A 19835-nucleotide genomic window follows, 5' to 3' on the forward strand; every position below is an offset into this window, starting at 1 on the left:
CTAGATGAGTGATTTTTGTGAATGTTTGGAGTGATCGTCTCCTGAGTCAATTCTGAGGGAGTTGTTGTGTCATTCGTAGATTAAGTTGATGGGTCCTTTGATGCATCCGATGGCGTAGCTTTCTTCTGTTCCTCATCGTTTTCCCATTCCACTGTTGTGACATCATCGAACACAACATTTACTGACTCCATGATCATCAGGGACCTCAAGTTGTAGACTCTGAAGGTTGTGCTATTTGCTGAGTATCCTAGGAACATGCCTTCGTCGCTTCTTGCATCAGACTCATGGCTTCATTCTGGAATTCTCCCTCATGATCACTGCGAATTTGCTTCAGTCGTCTCTTCCCATTTGTAACTTGAAGAGCCCAGATCTTGAAGCTTTCCAGTGTATCAGACTTTTCACGAATGAATCTGACCCATGTAAACCTTGAGTAGTCATCAACCAGTACTAGAACATACCTCTTCCCTGCTATGCTCTCTGTCTGCATAGGACCCATGAGATCCATGTGTACCATTTCAAGCATATCGTTTGACTGAATATCTTGAATCATCTTGTGTTGAACTTTGACCTGCTTTCCTTGATTGCACGGTCCGCATACAGTCTTCTCTGTTTCCTCCAGCTGAGGAATGCCTCTGACTGCACCTTTTCTGATGATGTTGGTCATATGCCTCATGTTCATGTGACCAAGTCTTTGATGCCACAAACTCGTTTCATCATGTGCAACAAAGCACTGTTGTACACTCTGCCATACATAGCAATTCCATGGAGTATGACTATGTTTTCCTCATTCACAGTTTTGCACTCTCTCCTTGTGAAGTGAACTACCAACCCTTCATCACACAATTGACTGATGCTGATTATGTTTGATTTTAATCCCTTGACTATGAACACATCCTTCAGAGGTGGTTTGGTTTCAACAGTCTTTCCCTTGCCTTTGATCGCACCTTGGCTTCCATCTCCAAATGTGACTCTACCCCCTTTCAATGGCTTTATCTCTCTGAGATTTTTGCGTGTTCCTGTCATATGACGGGAGCAACCAGTGTCGAAGCACCATGGATTTTCATCTTTGGATATCAATGTTATTGCTTCTGATACAAGTGCCATGCTGCATCTCGGTCCTCCGTGAATAGATCGTTGAGTTGGTTTCACTATTGCACGTCCTAAGTCAGATTTCCTGATCCAGACTTGATTTCGAGAGCCATTCCACCAGTACTTTCCTTGTCTCAGCAACTGATTTACTTTTTCCCGAAAGTGATAGCATTTCTTCTTGATGTGACCCGGTTTTCCACAGTAGTAACATCCTTACTCCTGCTGAATCTCTGATCGTCCCACCTTCTGGAGATTCTTAACTTTCTCAGCACCAGTCTTTGAGGTAGTACTTTCAGTTGTTGTTCTCCCTGTGGAGTTTAAGCTTGGCACAAATTTGATGGGTTCTGTATCACTCTTTCCATACCCAGTGTATCCTAGACCTCGAGAAGTCTGATCCTGTCTTGATTTTATCAAGTTCCTTGACCCAGTGAGCATTCTGACAGTTTTGTAATGATGTTCCAGCTTGGCATTTAAGTCTGATCATCGAGCCTTCTCGTCTTTCACTCGTTTCTCTAGTACCTCAATATGAACAGCAAGTCGTACATTCTCCTTTTTCAGATTTGAGGTACTTGCCTCCTTCTTTCTTTTATCATCAAGTTTTTTCCTGAGGTTTATCACCGTGTCTTCCAGCCAGCTTTTCTCCTTTTTGAGACATAGATTCTCCTTCCCAATCTGTACTACCGTCTGACACAGTTCTTGATAGCTAATTCCATCATCACCATCTGCACTTGACTGATCATCATCAGTATCAGTTTCTCCTTCCACAAACTCTTTGATGCCAATGAATGCTACGAAGTTAGCCAGCTCCTCTTCATCACTCTCTTCTTCTGAATCTATCTCATCAATTCCGATCTTAGATTTCTCACGTCTCCTCTTCTGATCGTTGACGCGTTCCAGTTGAGTTTGTCCAATTCCTTTGTACTTGTAGAACTTGATTTCTCTCCTTCGAACAGTTGGACAATCAGTTTTGTAATGTCCATACCCCTTGCACTCATGACACTAAACTTCCGCTTTATGATCGTTCTTTTCTGACTCAGATGTTCGTTTCTCACCTTCTGCAGCACGTTGTGATATACTTCCTCTTCTCTGACCTGATTCGACTCTACGAAGGACTCTGTCAAATCGCTAACAAGCATACTTACTGGATCATCGTCATTTTCTTTGTCATCTGAATCTTGTGATACCAGTGCAACTCCCTTTCCTTTCTTTCCTCTGCCAATCTCCATTTCATGTGCTCTCAGCATCCCTACTACTTCATCAAAGCTTATCTCATATGTGTTCAGTGAGACTGACATAGCTGCCTTGTATGTGGTATACTTAGATGGTAGACACCTTAGAAACTTCTTGACCAACTTCTTATCCTTGTATTTATTTCCCAATACCAAGGATTCCTGAGCTATGTCACTGAGATGTGAACTGAATTCTTCAACTGATTCACTTTCTCCCATTTTGAGATTCTCAAACTTGGATGCTAGATAATCCAGTCGTGAGCTCTTCACTTTTGACGTTCCTTCGAAGTGAGTTTGCAGTATTTCCAATGCTTCCTTGGCGGTCTCACATCCTTGAATCAGCTCAAAGTGTTTCTTTGTAAAACTGGCGTGTATAGCTGAAAGTGCTCTGGAGTTGAACTTCCCGATCTTGAGTTCTGTCTCGGTCCAAAGTTCCTCTTCTTTGTTGGATTCAACACCATTCTCGTCCTTAGCCTTTGGTTCTGACCATCCAGTTGTTACAGATTTCCACGCCATGGCATTTCCCTCGAATGATAGACCTCATTCGTGACTTCCAAAGTCCGTAGTTGGATCCATCCAATATCACCTTTGTGCTTGACACCAGCTCATGATAGTTCTCCATTTCTTCCGCAGGATCTCACCTGGTGTATAATTGAACGGGTGACTGCTCTGATACCACTTGTAAATGCAAGAACTAACTCACAGAGTAAAGCACAGAGTACACCAGAGAATATCTCTACAAAGTGTTATTACTAGTATTCTTTTAAAGCGAACTTACAAGTATCTCTTTAAACAGAACTCGAACAAGATCAAGTCCCTTCTTGACTTGCTCCCCTAGCCTCACACGTCCTAAGATCGAATACAAGATCTCTAGAACCTCTACCCCTTAGCCCTTAGTGTTATTCACTCGCTTACAAGCTTAGCGAACTCCACTCTTATGCTAAGAATGCAATTCTCTCAACAACCCTAATCCACAGGTCGAGTATGACTATATATACAATACAGCCAAGTCGGCTATCCACGCCTATCTACCCAATATTCCCTATCTACCCAAATAAGGAAAGTTCCCTAAAACCTCTCCAAAGTCTTTTAGAAAATTTCCATCGTGAGATCTCCCTTCTCCAAGGTGAATCTCTTCAAGCTTGCTCCCCAAGATATCTTCGTATCAACTTAGCCTTGATCCTCAATCCATTCTTCAAGTCGCAATTTTCATCTTGACTTGTTCATCCGCACGTACACTTATCTGTTGCAGACTCTGCTCCATTCGCTGTTGTACTTGCGTCTGTATCAGAAAGTCCATCTGATCTTTGCATCTACAGGACAGTCAATAAAACAATATTCTCTATAAAAAAATCTTGCCATTTTTACTAAAAAAATCTGATGTTCAATTACTTGCTTAAATAAGAATATAAAAGATAGAAAAGTGTAAAAATCTTCATTTGTTTAATCTTTCTTTTAGTTCCATTGAGAAGTTTAATCATCTTTATAGACTCTAAGCAATTGATATCCGCTCTCGGCAATCTATCACAAATTTCGAACATATGGAGTATTGTAACATATTCTTCATTGTCCATTTAAGGATTTCAACTTCTGCATATAGAGGTGGTATTCGTCTCCACTATTTCTTAGTTTCTAAAAATTGTGTTTGTTCGGTGGCATATTTCCTATCAATCCATATCCGGTAGCATCATAACGCTAAGAACCGTCTACCATACCAATATTATACAAGCTTAAAACTTGTATACGATGTCATCCCAGCTACACATCAGATGAACAAGAAGGTTTGTTTGCTTCATGCCAAGCACACCATTCTCACTCAGCATATTAAACCAGTCCCTGCGAATCTCTATCATTTCCTCTAAAAAGCTTATCATTTTGCACCTTCAAAAATCTGATGAAAGTCGTATGTACAGTTTAGAGTGGGATCTTTCATATCTTTCGAGATCCACCCTACAATACCGGAACAAAAAACCAAAATAAAAGATTAGAGCCAAAACAATTGTTAAGTAGTGAGTTCGAGGTGGCGATTTATAAATGATTAAGGGACAAAGAAAGTCGGAAATTTTGTCTATATAAGAAGTTAATCGAAAGAGCTTACAAATACTAAACAAGTAGAGATATTCGAATCGAGCTCGCTATACAAGTAAGATTAAGGTTGCTAAGTTCTTTCTCTATAATCTCTCTCTAAAATTCAGGAAAAAAATTCAGTCCTTTTCTCGGTTGACAAGGCTCTTTTTTATAGCTGAATGGCAGATCAAATAAAATAAAAAGACCTCATTGTCCTTGTTGATGAGCTCTATTCGGTTTGTGTCAGGTGAAGTCACTTATTCCTGTGATGCAGGTCTAGCTCGCTTCATCCCAAAGCATTGAATGCAAATTAGACTACATTGTTCGTACTTATTGACCAGTCAACATGTCTGTCTTGGGTGTGGGTACAAGCTCGTTGCGTCGCTTTTGCTAACTTGATTTGTCCATTAGCGAACTTGGATTCTTCGGTCTGAAAGTCAGCAAATTAAGTGGACTTTTCCTGAAACCGGACAGGACATTGATAGGGGTGTGAAGCCCACCTCCAACAACAACTACTCTTTGTGGTTCGGGGAAAAGGACTCATGGTAATAGCCCATGACATGAGTGGCAGTTTGGTATTTTGGCCATTGTATTTTAGTGTGCTTTGCGATGTTCTCTTTTTGTTTTTTAAAGGGGGTGTGGACCCCTTGTATTTTGACATTTCATGTTCATTAGTTCGACATAGCTATGGAGAATCTAAAATGGAGTGAGGAGAGAACATACATTTGAATGAGTGAATACTCTATGTACAGCACTGGTCCAAGTTCTTCTCAAATCAATGTATTCACATTAAAACAAGTCTAATGTAAATAGTGACCACTATCTTGAGTAGAGATTCTTACACATCTCTTTTTTGAACATGACCACTGCAGCTCTTGGCAACGAACCATGACTTGATTCCCTATAACCATCTACTGTTCTATATGGACGATCACAGTATCCTATTAACAATTCTGTCTTTGGTGGAATTACCCCTCGCGGGACGTTATTAACTGGCTCACCTCCACCAGAAATCTAATGTTACTCCAATCTGTGAATCAAAACAACCCATTTTCCTAAGTACCCCTCTTGAGCAGCATGCATCATAAAATAAGAAAATCTTTTTTGTCTGCAACATTAATTATCAACTTAAATAACTTCATTCGGTAACTAAAATGAATTTTTATTTAACAAATCTCTCGACCATGTAGAAACTATTGAATGTCCAAGGTTGAGACCTCACAAGAAGAGTAAGGAAATTTGAGGAAACCATAAGAGGAGACAAACTAAAACCACATTAAGCAACAACAGGCAAACAAACGTTATTTTTCATTTCTGTTTCCCAGAAAATAATGAAAAGTTTAAAAATCAAAAAGTGTATGAAGTTTAACAAAAAAAATAAAAAAATATTAAAGTTAACTAAAAGTAAGAAAAAATCGTAATATCCCAAATCACTAAAAATTAAAAATGAAAAGAAAAACAATGATGCTATTGATACAAGATCGAAAAATGTTTTTACTGGAAATGAAAAATATGAAAATAATGTTTTTGAATCATAGTGTTGGACACAACAATATTAAAATTCCCCTAAACCATTAAACAGATGCATTAATCTGTACTATTGTAAATGAGAATATCAAAAATAAAGATTAAAGATTAAAAAAAAGTTAGAAAGTATATAAAATTTCATTTTTAATAACAGTGTTGTGACTTGATTCAAATCTATTCTATTAAAACACCAACATGACCAATTGATGCAAGGTTATGTCCAACTACTTATTTTCATTTTTTTATCTTTCAAAATTAAAATATAACTTCTTATTTTATATAACTGCACGTAACATTCTGATTTTAAAGTTTAAAAAAATAACTTCCTATCTCCGGTAAAGAGAAAAACCGTATTTTCCTATTTTTTCGATAATGGGCAATTTAACCACATATTACTTCTAATATCAACATTGATTATATTAAAACTGCTTCTTGCTTTTTGACCGTTTTTATACAAGCCTAATAATAATAATATATATAACTTATATTAAATTTAAAAAAAAATGTAAAACAATAAATATACCCGACTTTTTAAGGGCGGGTCAGAATTTAGTTCAATATTTAAAGACTGAGGCATATGGTCAAAGACGATGCCATAGTAAAATTGGTGCTTGCATTGCTGGGAATGAAAGCCTCACTTGAGCTGCAACTGAAACGACCAAAATCTGTGACCTAAGACTACGAGGATTCACTCAAGGTAATTGTACTGAATAATCAAAACTGCTGGAGGAGTGACATGGACAGAAGCATTGCTCGCGTAAGTAACACAAGAATCCAAGTTTTGAAAAAAGAAAAAAAATTGTTTGAAATACTATAAGTTAGTTACTATTTTTAATAATATATTCAATTAAAAATATTTTCATATTTGAGTTTATGATTTAATGATTATTTGTTTAGGGTTTAATATTTTGGAGGTGGGGTTGAGTTTATAAACTTCTATAAATGTTCTATAAATTATTTTTGAATATTTATAAATAACTTAAGAGGATTAATCTAATATTTTTCATCACAAATTTAAGCTATTTATGAAATGGTTATCATTTAAGAGTAAGTTTAAAAAGTGATATCAAACTTGCGGTAAAATTAAAATAGTAGATGAAAGAACTGGAGAGAAAAAGGATTAACACAAAATGTCACATAAAACCATTATATATTGAAAAAAGAATATGAGAAGATTAAATAGTGTAAGCATGTTTAATTTTACAACTTCTGGAGATAAATAGAATAATAATTATCTTTTATATTAATTCATTTTAAATATGGCAAATTGAATCTCTACTCCAATTTGTTGACCAACATACATTACAATTCTTCACATTGTATAATTTTCAGCTTATACTAGTCTTTTATTTGAAGAAGGTTCTTCCACAACGAATATCTGAAACCCAATCAGCCTTTGTTGCTGGTAGACAGATAATAGATAATATCATGATAGCTCAGGAGATGTTCCATGTACTGAGAACTAAACCAGGTGGAAGAGTTAAGAGAATGACCATAAAAACGGATATGAGTACATCTTATGACAGGATGGAATGGTCATTCATTGAGGCGGTCATGCGGAAGATGGGTTTTTCGGAGATTTGGATTGACTGGATTATGAGATGGAGAACCAAGGAGAAATATTGTCCCAGGAAGAGGTTTACATCAAGGAGATCCTTTGTCTCCTTTCATATTTATTCTATTCACGGAAGCGCTCGTTAGCCTTCTCAATCATGCAGAGAACCAAGGGAAGATAACGGGGATGCGAGTGGCACGCGCTAGCCCCTCGGTATCACACCTTCTCTTTGCTGATGATAGCATTTTCTTCTGTAAGGCGGAGCCCCGTGAATGTGAAGAAGTTATGAAAGTAGTAAGGAAATATGGGAAAGCATCAGGTCAATGTATTAACTTTGATAAATCTTCATTACTCTTTGGTAAGAGGATTCCAGCGACTGATAGACAGTTAATTAAAGATACACTTGGTATCCAGAACGAAGGAGGAATGGACACATACTTAGGAATCCCAGAGGATATCAGTGGATCCAAGTGTAAGCTCTTCGCTTTCTTAAAGGAAAAACTACTACACATAGTGAATGGTTGGACAGGTAGATGGCTATCGAAAGGAGGAAAGGAAGTCTTAATTAAATCTATTCTGCTAGCTCTTCCTACATATGTCATGTCGAGCTTTTTGCTTCCTTTGGAGATTTGTGAGAACCTTGCGAGTGCCATCGCACAATTCTGGTGGAGCTCAAGCCCACCAAAACGAGGAATTCACTAGGCTAAATGGGAAAATATGTGTGCACCAAGAGAGGAGGGTAGGATTGGTTTCCATATGATCCATGAATTTAACTTAGCCCTTATAGCGAAGCAGCTCTGGCGTCTTGTTCAATATCCAGATTCATTAGTGGCGAGAGTTCTTTGAGGGAAATTTTACCGTCTCAGTTCGCCCTTGCGAATTGGCGTGGTGGATAACCCATCTTATGTGTGGACGAGTATTATAGCAGCAAGGAAGCTCTCACTTTTGGGTATCAGGAGGAAAGTGCATTCAGGACATGAAATTAATGAGTGGTAGGATCCATGGATTCCCTCAACGCCAGCAATGCCGGCCCGTCCCATGGTCCCAGTAGTAAATCCAAAGATGATTGTAACTAGTCTGATTGATTTTGAATCAAAGGAGTGGGATGCTCGACTGCTGGCGCAGTATGTTGACCAAGAGGATATACCGATGATTCAGAGTTTGGCCATAAGCCCTACTCATCGACGTGATACCTTTTGCTGGAGCTACACAAAAAATGGTCAATACACTGTCAAGTCTGGATATTGGGTTAATACAAATATAATGACAGCTGACGAGGAAAAAGAAGTCCTACAGCCCAGCATAACCGAACTTCAAGCCTTTGCTTGGAAAGTGAATGCACCACAAAAGATTCATCATCTTCTATGGCAATTAATCTCATGGCAAGTAGCGGTAACGAGGAATCTAGTACGTCGTAATATGAGATGTGACAACTACTGTCCAAGATGTGGAGAGCCAGAAGAAAATGTTACTCATGCGATATTTGAATGCCCACCGGCACTACAAACATGGACATTATCATCAACGCCGTCAAGTTCTCGAACCTTCCCTATATCAAGTCTGTACGCCAATATGGACTATCTTTTCTGAAGAAAGAATACGATTAGGAAGCCAGAAGATGATAGAGACCCTTATCCCTGGATAATCTGGTATATTTGGAAGGCAAGGAATGATAAGCTATTCAGAGGTATAGATAGGAACCCATTGGAATTAGTCAGATATGCTGAGAGTGAGTGTCAGGCCTGGTACAATGCACATGATTCTATACATATTCCTCCACAGGTACCAATTGATGAAGAAATACAAGCCTTAAGCTTGGATAATATTTGCATGGTGGATGGTTCATGAACCTCCACAGATCAATTCAGCGGAATTGGAGGGGTTTGGAAGGATAGCATGGGAAATATCCAACTTATGGGGACACGGAACCTAAGGAGGTGTGAGACATCATTACACTCGGAATTGGAAGCGCTAAAATGGGTAATGGAGAGCATCCTGAGCATGCTTCAGCATTCGACCTGTCAAAGATTTGAGACAGATTGCAAGGACATGATTGCAAAGATAAAGGATCCCCAAGCATGGCCAAACTTCTCAACTGAACTGGAGGTTATTCAAATTCTCCAGATGTGTTTTTCGGACTTCAAGATCAGTTACTTGCCAAGGACGCATAATGAAATTGCTGATTCTCTAGCTAGGAATGCTCGTTCTTTTCATAGACCTCTTTGCTTTATTAGTTGTTCTATCCCGGTCTGGTTACCCAGACCACCTCAAGTTTGAGTAATAGAATAGCCGTTTGTTGCCAAAAAAAAATATTAGTCTTTTATTTTTCAGAAACCATAACAAAAAGGAAAATAAAGTACACTGAAATTTTTGAAAATAACTAGGGAAATTTCAATTTAACCACAAATTTAATATAATTTTCAATTTTACCATTAAAATAACTATTTTCATAAATAACTTAAGTTTGTGAAAGAAAAAAACTAAATTAACCCTCCTAACATTTCAAGATCTAGTGATTAGTGTTTATGGTTTGTTATTTAGGGGGTGTGACTGGGTTTATAAGCTTCTATAAATATTTTATAAATTATTATTAAACATTTATAAATGATTTAAGAGATTTAATTTATTATTTGTATCACAAATTTAAAGTAATTTTGAAAATAACTATCTTTTAAGAGTAAGTTTGAAAAATGATAGCTAACTCTGGGTAAAATTGAAACTCTCTACGATTTTCAAAAATATCATGGTTAAATTATTTAGTAATTTCTGAAAAACTAACTGAAATAGTGAATGTTATGGTTGCTTTCAACTAAAATCAGACTAAAGATTTTAAATGCTTATTAAAATTTACAATATAATTTGAAAATAAAAAAGAAAATAATTATCTGAGAAAATAATATCTGTCTTAATTTGAGTAAAATATTTTTTCTAATGTTTAGTGAAAACTAAAATATAATTTATATTAAAAAATACTCCCTCCATTTCGTTATGTAAGTAGTTTTAACAAAAAAATGTTTGTTTCACAATGTAAGTTGTTCTCACAACCCAAAACAATAAATATACAATATTCCACTTAAAAACTTAAAGGCGTTGTCGTTAGTTTTCAATTTTTTTAACACAATTTACAATGTCAGTCAACTAACATTAACTAACATTAACTAGCATTTACTACTAGTTACCAAAAAATCTATTTCTAAATTCACTATAAATACCACCTTAAGTGTTATCTTACTCCATTGGTTTTTCTTTTTGATTTGCTTTCTTCGATCTATTTTTTCTTCATAAAAATATGGATCAAAATGAAGAAAAAAATCAAAAAGAAAACAAAACAGAAAATGTTAAAAAAATTAAGAAAACACAATCAAACCTCCAGATGTTCACTCGGCCATTTGACTTGAACAAGATGCATTATGATATTGGAGAGCTTCATCCCGACAAAGAAATCGAAGACACTATATTATTAGTATTAATTTTTATTAGTTTTATTACTAACAATAATCTCTCTCTAATTAAATGTTGCAGACAAAATGAATGTGCAATAAATAAAAAAACGTTTTTACTGTTGGTTTAGAAAAAATTGAAGTTTCTTAATATCCGCGTTTTTAAGTAAAACTACTTATATAACGAAACGGAAGGAGTATTGTTTATTCACTCACCCGTAGGGCTGAGTTAAAACCTACTTGCTTTAGATATGTGAAACTGATTGTTGTGGTAGCCTTATATGCTCTCACACATTTAGAGACTAGAAAAAGCAAATGAAAACATAGCGAGAGAAAAAGCAAGAAGGAAATAATAAGAGGGAGAGAGAGGCTGTGGTCTATGTATGCTCTCACACATTCAGGTGATGATGCATTTTTACTTTTAGAACATTAACTCTCACAGCAATTTGCTGATTGTAATACTTTCCAATATGTTCGTTTTTGATCGTTTGGCAGTCAGGGACATGTCCAAGTTCAAACACAGGAGCAATCTCGGTTGGAACAATTTGAATTTGACGAATTTTCAAGGAAATGTAGTGAAGGCAGTGTTTGTCTTTACTAAGGGTGGGCAAAAAAACCGAACCGAACAGAGTCATACCAAACCAACCGAAGCGAAACCGATTCAAACCGAATCAAACTCTATTTCAAACCATTCAGTTGAAGATTTCTTCAATCCGAATGGTTTGGTTTTAAACCGAACCGAACCGAGAAACCGATTTATTTTTTGTAATTATTTAAATTAAAAATATTAGTAATACCAATATACTAAAATTCTAGTACCAAACCACATATTTTCCATTTTTCATTCATTAACATATATTCTTATAACCGAATATATAATCATTAAAATATTTGATTTAAAAAATAGAAAAGTTTGTATTATATTCTTATATGTAAACGTGGATGTTAAATCTAAACCTAAAACCTAAAACAAATTTTATTAAAAACAAAAGTTTTTCTCCACAGCGTCACATGAAGATGATTCATTGCAAGCTTTTTAATAATAATATAAGAAACATTACTAATGATGTTGGTTTTTTATTTATTTTACTTCACTCTCATCTGTTTTAATTCTTATATACTTTTGTGACATTTTAATGGTTTTTGTTTCAGTTTTATATTGAATTTAGTTCACATAGTTTTTGTTTACATAATTTATGTTTTAAAACATAATTTCTCTTAAAAAATTAAACTAGAAGAACCTAAATAAATTGATCCAAAAAACAATTCCAACCGAACCGAATACAATCGAAACCCGAATACAAATCGAACCGAATATAAACCAAACCGAACACAAACCGAACCAAACCAAACCAAACTAAATATGGTTTATTTCAGTTGGAAAAATACTAGAACTGAACTAACCAAACCGAACCGAACCGGAACCGAGAAAATAACCGAAGTGCCCACCCGTAGTCTTTACCAATTGACAAAGAACGATCAAATTTAGAGAGTAGACAAGTTCTGCTCAAATAGCTATAAATAACAAAGCGAAAATAACCTTTTGTACATATGCATCTTATTCTGTAATGTGAAATTCTCAACCTCAACTGTGCAACTTCACATCAGGGTTCCTTATAGATTTTAGCCACATATCCGCCATAACTCTAGACGACAAGCTCCACAACAATTCTTCATCTTCTTCTTCTTTCTCCTTCCTCTTAACATTACTCTTCTTCTTACCTTTCTTACCCATACCATACTCCACAAGCCACTGCGCCGCAGTCAACCTTCGCTTCTCCGCCCCATTGCTCTTCACTCCCCCAACGTGCAAGCTTCCCACTTTTAGTCCATCCTCCTGATCTTCAGCCTGCACCGCCACGACAACTGTCCCTCCCACTGCCTCATATCTCCTTGTTGGGTCCCGGAGCTGCACTGTCGCAAAAACGGTCAACGTTTTCTGCTTGCGATTCTCCTTGAGCCACTCGTCGAGCGGGATGGTCGACTCAAGTGGATTTGGCTGGCCTTTGGCAGCGGAAACCTCAAAAGGAGCATCATCCTCCACCATATCAGCTTGAATCTTTAGTCCTTCGATCACTATCTCTTCAAGTTTCTGTAAAGAAACAGCTAAAACCTCCTCAGCTGAAGCCAATGGATTCTCCTCCACGTTCCAGATTCCTGTCATTATCCTCTCTCTTCTTCCGCTGTTCATAGCGTTAGCCATCGTTTTAACAGCCGCAACAGTTCGCGCTGCGCTTGTGTTCGCTCGCTCTTTGTTCCTCCCTTGTATGATCGCTGACGCTATACCTTCGAAAGCCACTTGTTCCCCTGTTTTCCCCATAAGCTCGTCCATCGCCATAAGCAAACATATCTTTGAGTCAAGTTCCTTACCCGAACCCGCCATTCTATGAAACAATTCGAATCCAGTCGCTGATCCGGCTTCAGGTAGTACCACGATCTGTTTCGAGATTTGCATTACGAGCTTAGGAGTGTCCTTCCTCATGACCACCGTATCAAAAGGGTTCATAGAAACTAAGTATCCGCCGTCCCTTGTCTGAACAACACAACCGATGCCTTTCCCAAGATCTGAGAGGTAATTGTCAGATTCTTCGCCTGCTGATTCGCCAGATCGCAGCTCGGAGATCTCCATTTTGTGCTGGTAGAATTTGAGATTCTCGGATTCTTCATCCTCAAGTAACTGAAGGAACTCCTTTGTCACAGTCTGCTCCTCTTCATCGAGCCTTGGTGACTCCTCACCTTCAGCACCGTTACTATCATCTTTCATCATAGATTCAAGCGCTTTGATCTGCTTTGCAATAGAATCTAACTCCGTTAGTCTTATCATGTGCCGTGGATCATCAACATTAACATGTTGCTCCTTCATCTCAAAGGATCTCTCACCTATGGTTCCATCTGATTTCTCAGTTTCCATGTCGTCATCAAACTCGACTCCTTTGTCCACAACTTCAAATTCAGGTTCTTGGTCTTCTCCTTTGTCAACAACCTCAAAATCAGGCTCTTGATCATCTTCTTCAACTCTCTGTTCTGGTTCCTCTGTTTTCGGAGCTGGTTTCTCCTCCGGTTCATCCAGATTCAGATGCTCAATTCTTTGAAGATCAGACGCAGCCTCCACGCCACTTGCTGGCGTCCATGTCTGGCTCTGGCTAGTCATCTTTGGGCTCGGGACACTGAACGAAGTTTTTGATTGCTTTCGCCCAAAGGAACCGGAGAAATGCTTCGGTTTGCTGCTCGGTTTAATCCCTAATTCACCTTGTTTACCGTAAATGCCAGCTCCACCATCTTTTTCCATGATCTGAAACCCTAATTTGAGAACCAGTTCACCCCCTTTGGCTTTACCTGAAAGCCCCCAGCTCATATCCCATTGCCTAACCCTAGCTCCTTCATAACTCATCTTCTCCACAGATTCCTGGATTAAATCGCTCAAATCCACCATGTTCCTTCCAAACTCAAGCTCCTTAGCATCCACCGCGAATAGATAAACCAAAAACGGCCGAGCCTCAAACTTCGCCGGAGCACCTTTCCCATTAGCCGGCGAGTAGTACACGTGGCACTTGATGAACAGCGTCTCCTCGAAATCGGCAGATCCTTGAGAAACCCGACACGGCATCGTCTGGACAGCGCCATCTTTGGTTTCCTTCTTCCTCACGCAAACCCCGAGTCGTAGACCGTTCATCGACGCCGGTAGATTCTGGGCCGCCACGACCTCGACCGACAACAAACAGCTCAGCTTCTGCATTCCGATTCGGGCCAGCCCGCGAATGGGTTTCCAGTTCCATATCCCTTTTCTCTCTTCCTTGGCTTTGGATCCCACCAATGAAGACTCTTCTGGTGTCTTGATGCTTATCTTCTGAGTCATATTCTCTTCCTCCTCTGCCTCAAGCTTGGGTCTCGACCGCCATGGAGACAGAGACAAACGCCGAGACCGTGGTTTCGGTACCGTCACATCCTCGGCAGAGGTCACGAGGGACGGAACGGAGCTGCGAGGGAGAGCGAGAGAGTTAGTTCTGCGACCAACTGGAGCCTGAGGTTTCTGGTAAAGATTTTCACTTAGGGCTTCGAGTTCAGCGAGAAGCTGTGTGTTGGAACTTCGGCTACCGGAATATTCAGCCGCCATTAATTTGTGTTTTTTTTTCCGTCTCTGGACGAAGAAGGATAAGCAGCAGGACGAGGGTTTAATTGGGGAAATGAAATCAATAATCTTTTTTTTTTTGTGTGTGTGTGTTTGTGGTGGGGATTAGTGATAGGTTTTCATTATTGGTATTGTCTGAAGGGATTGGATGAGGTTTGAGAATGTCGTGGCCTTGTGCCTGAGCTCTCATACTCTGAAAGAGACAACGACTGGTCCCTCATCATTTAATTTTCACGGTACGTTTCAGATCGTTAGCCATAAGCTTGTGTGTGGTTGTTGAGAGTTTGTCAGACGATGTAGCTACTCATTTATTTTTACCGTATTGAACTTGGTACAGCTACTCTAAAAAAAATTAATATTGCCTTTAATGCTTCCATAAACATGTCACATACACTTGTTTTGAAGAACTCCTAATAAGATTAAAAGATTACAGAATCAGGGAATGCACAAGTTGGATACACTTTTGATACTATAAACGGTTTTGATGCCTTAAAGAATCTTCTGTAACTAAACTTTCAATCTAATGGATTAACCGAATTGAAGCTGTCAAGTCGCCGTGAATGTCTCGATACTGAATTATCATTCACTGATCCATCGATCTTTCTCTTCTTGCTTCCCGCCTTGGACACGTCTTCTTTCTCATCCATGAGCGACAAGAATCTCTGCAGACGAGTAGACCGCAAGGACGAGGAGTCATGATTCTCTCTCCCAATGGCATCTTCTTCTTCCTCGCTTGGCTTTCCATTGTAGAGCTGACGGATGATCTGAACAAAGTAGAGGAAGAGAGCGAGGACACATGCAACTCCACATATGAGAAACAGTCCCCAGAAGCTTTTCAGATGAAGCCTGTCTGATTCAAGTTCTGCGTTCTCTAGGGTGCATGCGTTCTTCATCAGCCACTTATCATGGATCCTCTGCAGATCCCCGTTCTCTGCCAACTCCAAGATCGCTGTTGACAGATCTATTGCTAGAGGAGAGTCTCTAGGAAATGCCTAAGTAAAAGAAACATTTGTAATTTGACTGAATGGTAAAAATAATACTCAGCAAACACCAAAATGCGTTTTTTGGAGGACTTACAAATCCCCAGCCACTTTTGGTGAACTCCTGACCAACGATCCTATAAGCGCAATTGCTGGAGAGGAAGAGTTCAACATAAGGACGCTCGTCCACAATTGCCGCAACACCTCCTTTTCTTGGTCCATCTTTTAAAGCTTTGGCATAAGCTTCAGGTGAACCAAGCGGGACGAGCCTTGACTCTGATATGTTAAGCTCATCCCTCAGATAACGCTCTGCAAACGAACCCACCTGGTACCCAATCCGATCATCCATTTCTCTAAGGCTGTCAATTCCCTTGATTGGTGACGAGAGCTGCTGAACCGTCAGGATTGATGTGAGACTAGCGGTGTAGCTTGAGTTGATTATTAGTACAACAAACAGCCATATGATCAGAACCAACCGCCCAAGTGTACTCACTGTATTCTCTCCTGCATTTAAACCAAAGGGAAAGGCTTTGTGTCAGTCAAAGCCAGCTAATCATATCAGTGAGATAGTAAGAAATCCTTTTCTTTGTTTCACGTACTATGCGCGAAAAACATGGTCGAGAAGCTAAACCTGCAGATATCAAACAAACAGTTAGTGGATTGGATTCACAAGCAGACATGCTCTTTCACTGTTACTCAAACTGACCAGAGAATTGTGACGCATTGCCTCTTAGGCGGGCCTCTGAATTCATCGTTAATCCGATGCTCCAAGATCCAAACAACAATGCCGACAAAGAGAAAGCAACAAGCCGTGACTGCCCACATAAGTCGATTGAAAGGTCGGAGGAAAGCCCAAGCTCCTGAGTTGAGTTTCTTAAAAGGAGCAACAACTACTAGTCCAGATGCTGCATACGGTTGTGTAAAGTCTACAATCTTTGTCCGGTTTGTTACGATGGCAATATCACCCACTACCCCATCAAAATTCTGCAGAGTAATTAATTCCACAGTAAGAAAAACAGTAAAAAAAAAACAACTTTTTTTAGATAGGAAAAAAAAAGGATTTATTTGAAATAAGGCCACTCACACCACTTGTTATCATCTCAACCATATGAGTGTAGCTCGGATTCTCCTTTCCGTTTCCATAAGGGATAAACTTGACAGGGACTGCGTATGGTAAGAGATTCACTGCAGCTGTGAAGACATCAATGCAGAACCCTTTGAACATATACTCCGTTCCACGAATCTGCGAGACAAACTCCTTGTAACTTACGCGGCGAGGCACACCGATCTTAAGCTCTTTCCCATTGTTCGAAAAAGCCCACCCCCGTGGCTTTTGAAACGCTTCTCCCGGCCAGATCACATGTCTTAGCTTCTGACTTGCTGACATATTTGGTTTCGTGAGTGACTCAGGTGGCAAAACTGATAAACCAGAATGATTCGACCAGTAGCCTATTTGGCGAACACCGGTTCCGGCCACATTGATGATATCATAAGCCGGTCGGATCCGAGACCTATCTGTAGTAAACTGAAGCTGCCCTGTCAAACCAACCATATGTGTTCCAAGGATATCCTTAAGCAGAGCCTCTCCACCATCAAAGACGGTCATCGCTTCTAAGTTGAGACTCCCGCTTTTCCCCAGAGCATCAAGCATTGAGTCATTAGAAAAGGATATTTTCCCACCGTGTTTGAAGTACTTATCCAAAGCACGAGCTAAGAGCATAACCGAATCATAAGCGTAGAGACCGTACGTGTGAAGAGCCAGAGGAGCATCAGGATTCTTACGCCACCTCGCGAAAAACTCCCGTTTTAGTTTTGAATCAGGTGTGTGCGGACGCAGAACAAGAGCACCTTGAATACTCTCAAGTCTCTCAGAGGGAAGCGGAGAGGAAGAGTCAAGAGTAGTAGACAGCCAATCCGTAGCGATCCAAACGTACCCATTACCCATCATTCCAAGATACTTAGCTTCCTTGAAAACCGCAAAACCCAACTCCGAGTAGACATGAATCACAATGATTCTTGGCTGAAGCAACATGATCTTGATGAGCATGTTCATGATCTCATTCTTATTCACCGCATTGTCAGGATGTAAACCCGCCTTGTAAGTGATTCTCAACCTCCGACTCGCAAGCTTATCGTTAAGTGCAGCAACACCATTCCTTCCGTAGTCATCATCCACAAACACAGCAATCACTTCTTTCCAACCGTACAAGTCTACAATCGAAGCAATAGCCTCCATTTGGTATAAGTCGCTCTGGCTCGTCCTAATGAAATAAGGGAACTGGAGAGGCGACATTACAGGATCTGTAACAGCAAATGAGAGAAGAGGCACCCGTAGCTCGTTCGCCATGTGAGATATCATATGAGCAACTACAGAACATTGTGGTCCTATGATTCCAACTATGTCTTTCTCCATAAACCTCAATGCTATGACAAACAAAATTCATATTATTACAAAACAAAAATAAAACATTCTTTCCCTCAGGAAAAATATACCTTACCTTCAACCATGCCCATAAAACCGCTGCAGTTTGAGTTCTGCATTGAAACTTGAAGACGTGTCCCTACGAGGATGTCCGGGTTTGAATTCACATCTTTCACTGCCTCCTCAATCGCAATCTTGGCAACTTTGCCAATCACTGAGTTGAAACTGAATATTGAACCGATTTTGACAACTTCTGGTTTCTCAGAATACCCGTGTCCCAAAAATCCAAGACAGAGACAAGACAAGAACAAAAAAGACCAGAGTAGCTTCATCTCTGCTACAAAGACTGAAGAGAAAACAAAGAAAGTTGTTGACTTTCTGGAAATTAAAAAATACGCATCAATCAGACGATGTGTGTGATCAAACAAAACCCACAATTTAGTGAATCAAACGGATGAACTAGTGAGTTATACCTTTGATTTTTTTTTTTTTTTGTTGCTTATGAAAGCCAACTAATAAACCAAATATGAATATCGAGCAGAGAGAGAGAGAAGACGAAGAATTGAAGAAGGAGAAGAAAGAGGCAACAACAAAGTGACGGAATCAGATCCGCTGATGAATTCAGATTACTCCCAACCTCATATTCTTTAAAGAAGTGAGAAAATATACAGACATTCACGTGTCTCTTTGCTTCCCTTTTTCATTTCTTTAGCCAATAAATAAACCTACCTTTCAATGGCTTTATGGGAATTTTCAAACTTGTGTCTTCTTTTCTCTACTGATTTCTTATAAGTTTGACAAAAAAAAATAAACAAATAAACTAACGGTTATAAAATAACAGAAAATTGCCGAACATGATTGTCTTTAGTATAACACTAGATATTTAAATTTGTTACATTTATCATTTTTATTTGTAAGTGAATTTTTGTATATTAAATTATATATTACTAATTTTTATTTTTTTTATATATTTTTAGTTTGAATTAAGTATTTCTATTATATGTAACACAATTAACTAATAAAATATGAAGAATCAAGTCCGAAATTTTAGAGTTATGTAAAAAAATATTATTATGTATAGAACATAAATTATCTTAGTTTAAAAGATCGGAATCTCATCTCGAATAAATTCACAAAAAGAAAAAGTATTCCAATAACCTACTTAAAATATCAAACCCCCTTTTCAAAAGATAAAAGTGTACTTAATAAAATTTTTTTTACGTGTAATAGTTGAAAACAGACAATTAAATATCGATCTAGAATATTATTTTAATATATCTAATGGTAAATATTAATAGTAATAATTTTTTTTTGAATTTTGTAATATTACATGAATTAGAAGTCTTTAAAATTTAAAATCTAAAATCTATTTTATTAACAGAATATATATTTTATTC

The 19835-nt window shown here is 38.4% G+C and overlaps 2 protein-coding genes across 3 annotated transcripts; both read right to left on the reverse strand.

The window, feature by feature from the left end:
* Positions 1-12318: 12318 nt before the first annotated feature.
* Positions 12319-15174, reverse strand: LOC106311810. Its single transcript, XM_013749109.1, has one exon. The coding sequence runs from the start codon at positions 15019-15021 to the stop codon at positions 12493-12495; it is 2529 nt and encodes an 842-aa protein (XP_013604563.1). The 5' UTR covers positions 15022-15174; the 3' UTR covers positions 12319-12492.
* Positions 15175-15374: 200 nt separating this feature from the next.
* LOC106312209 (glutamate receptor 3.3) lies at positions 15375-19146 on the reverse strand. 2 transcript variants are annotated; one of them, XM_013749638.1, is made up of 7 exons: positions 18912-19146; positions 18515-18784; positions 17101-18440; positions 16723-17000; positions 16616-16647; positions 16114-16520; positions 15375-16028 (listed from the first exon to the last, which is right to left on the reverse strand). In XM_013749638.1, the coding sequence occupies exons 2-7, from the start codon at positions 18768-18770 to the stop codon at positions 15552-15554; spliced, it is 2790 nt and encodes a 929-aa protein (XP_013605092.1). In that variant the 5' UTR covers positions 18771-18784; positions 18912-19146; the 3' UTR covers positions 15375-15551. The 2 variants fall into 2 exon arrangements, with proteins under 2 accessions (XP_013605092.1, XP_013605091.1); XM_013749637.1 differs by having other exon boundaries at positions 18515-18816.
* Positions 19147-19835: the final 689 nt, after the last annotated feature.

The sequence above is a fragment of the Brassica oleracea genome, chromosome C8 (genome assembly GCF_000695525.1).
Source record: "Brassica oleracea var. oleracea cultivar TO1000 chromosome C8, BOL, whole genome shotgun sequence".
Classification (NCBI taxonomy): Eukaryota; Viridiplantae; Streptophyta; class Magnoliopsida; order Brassicales; family Brassicaceae; genus Brassica; species Brassica oleracea.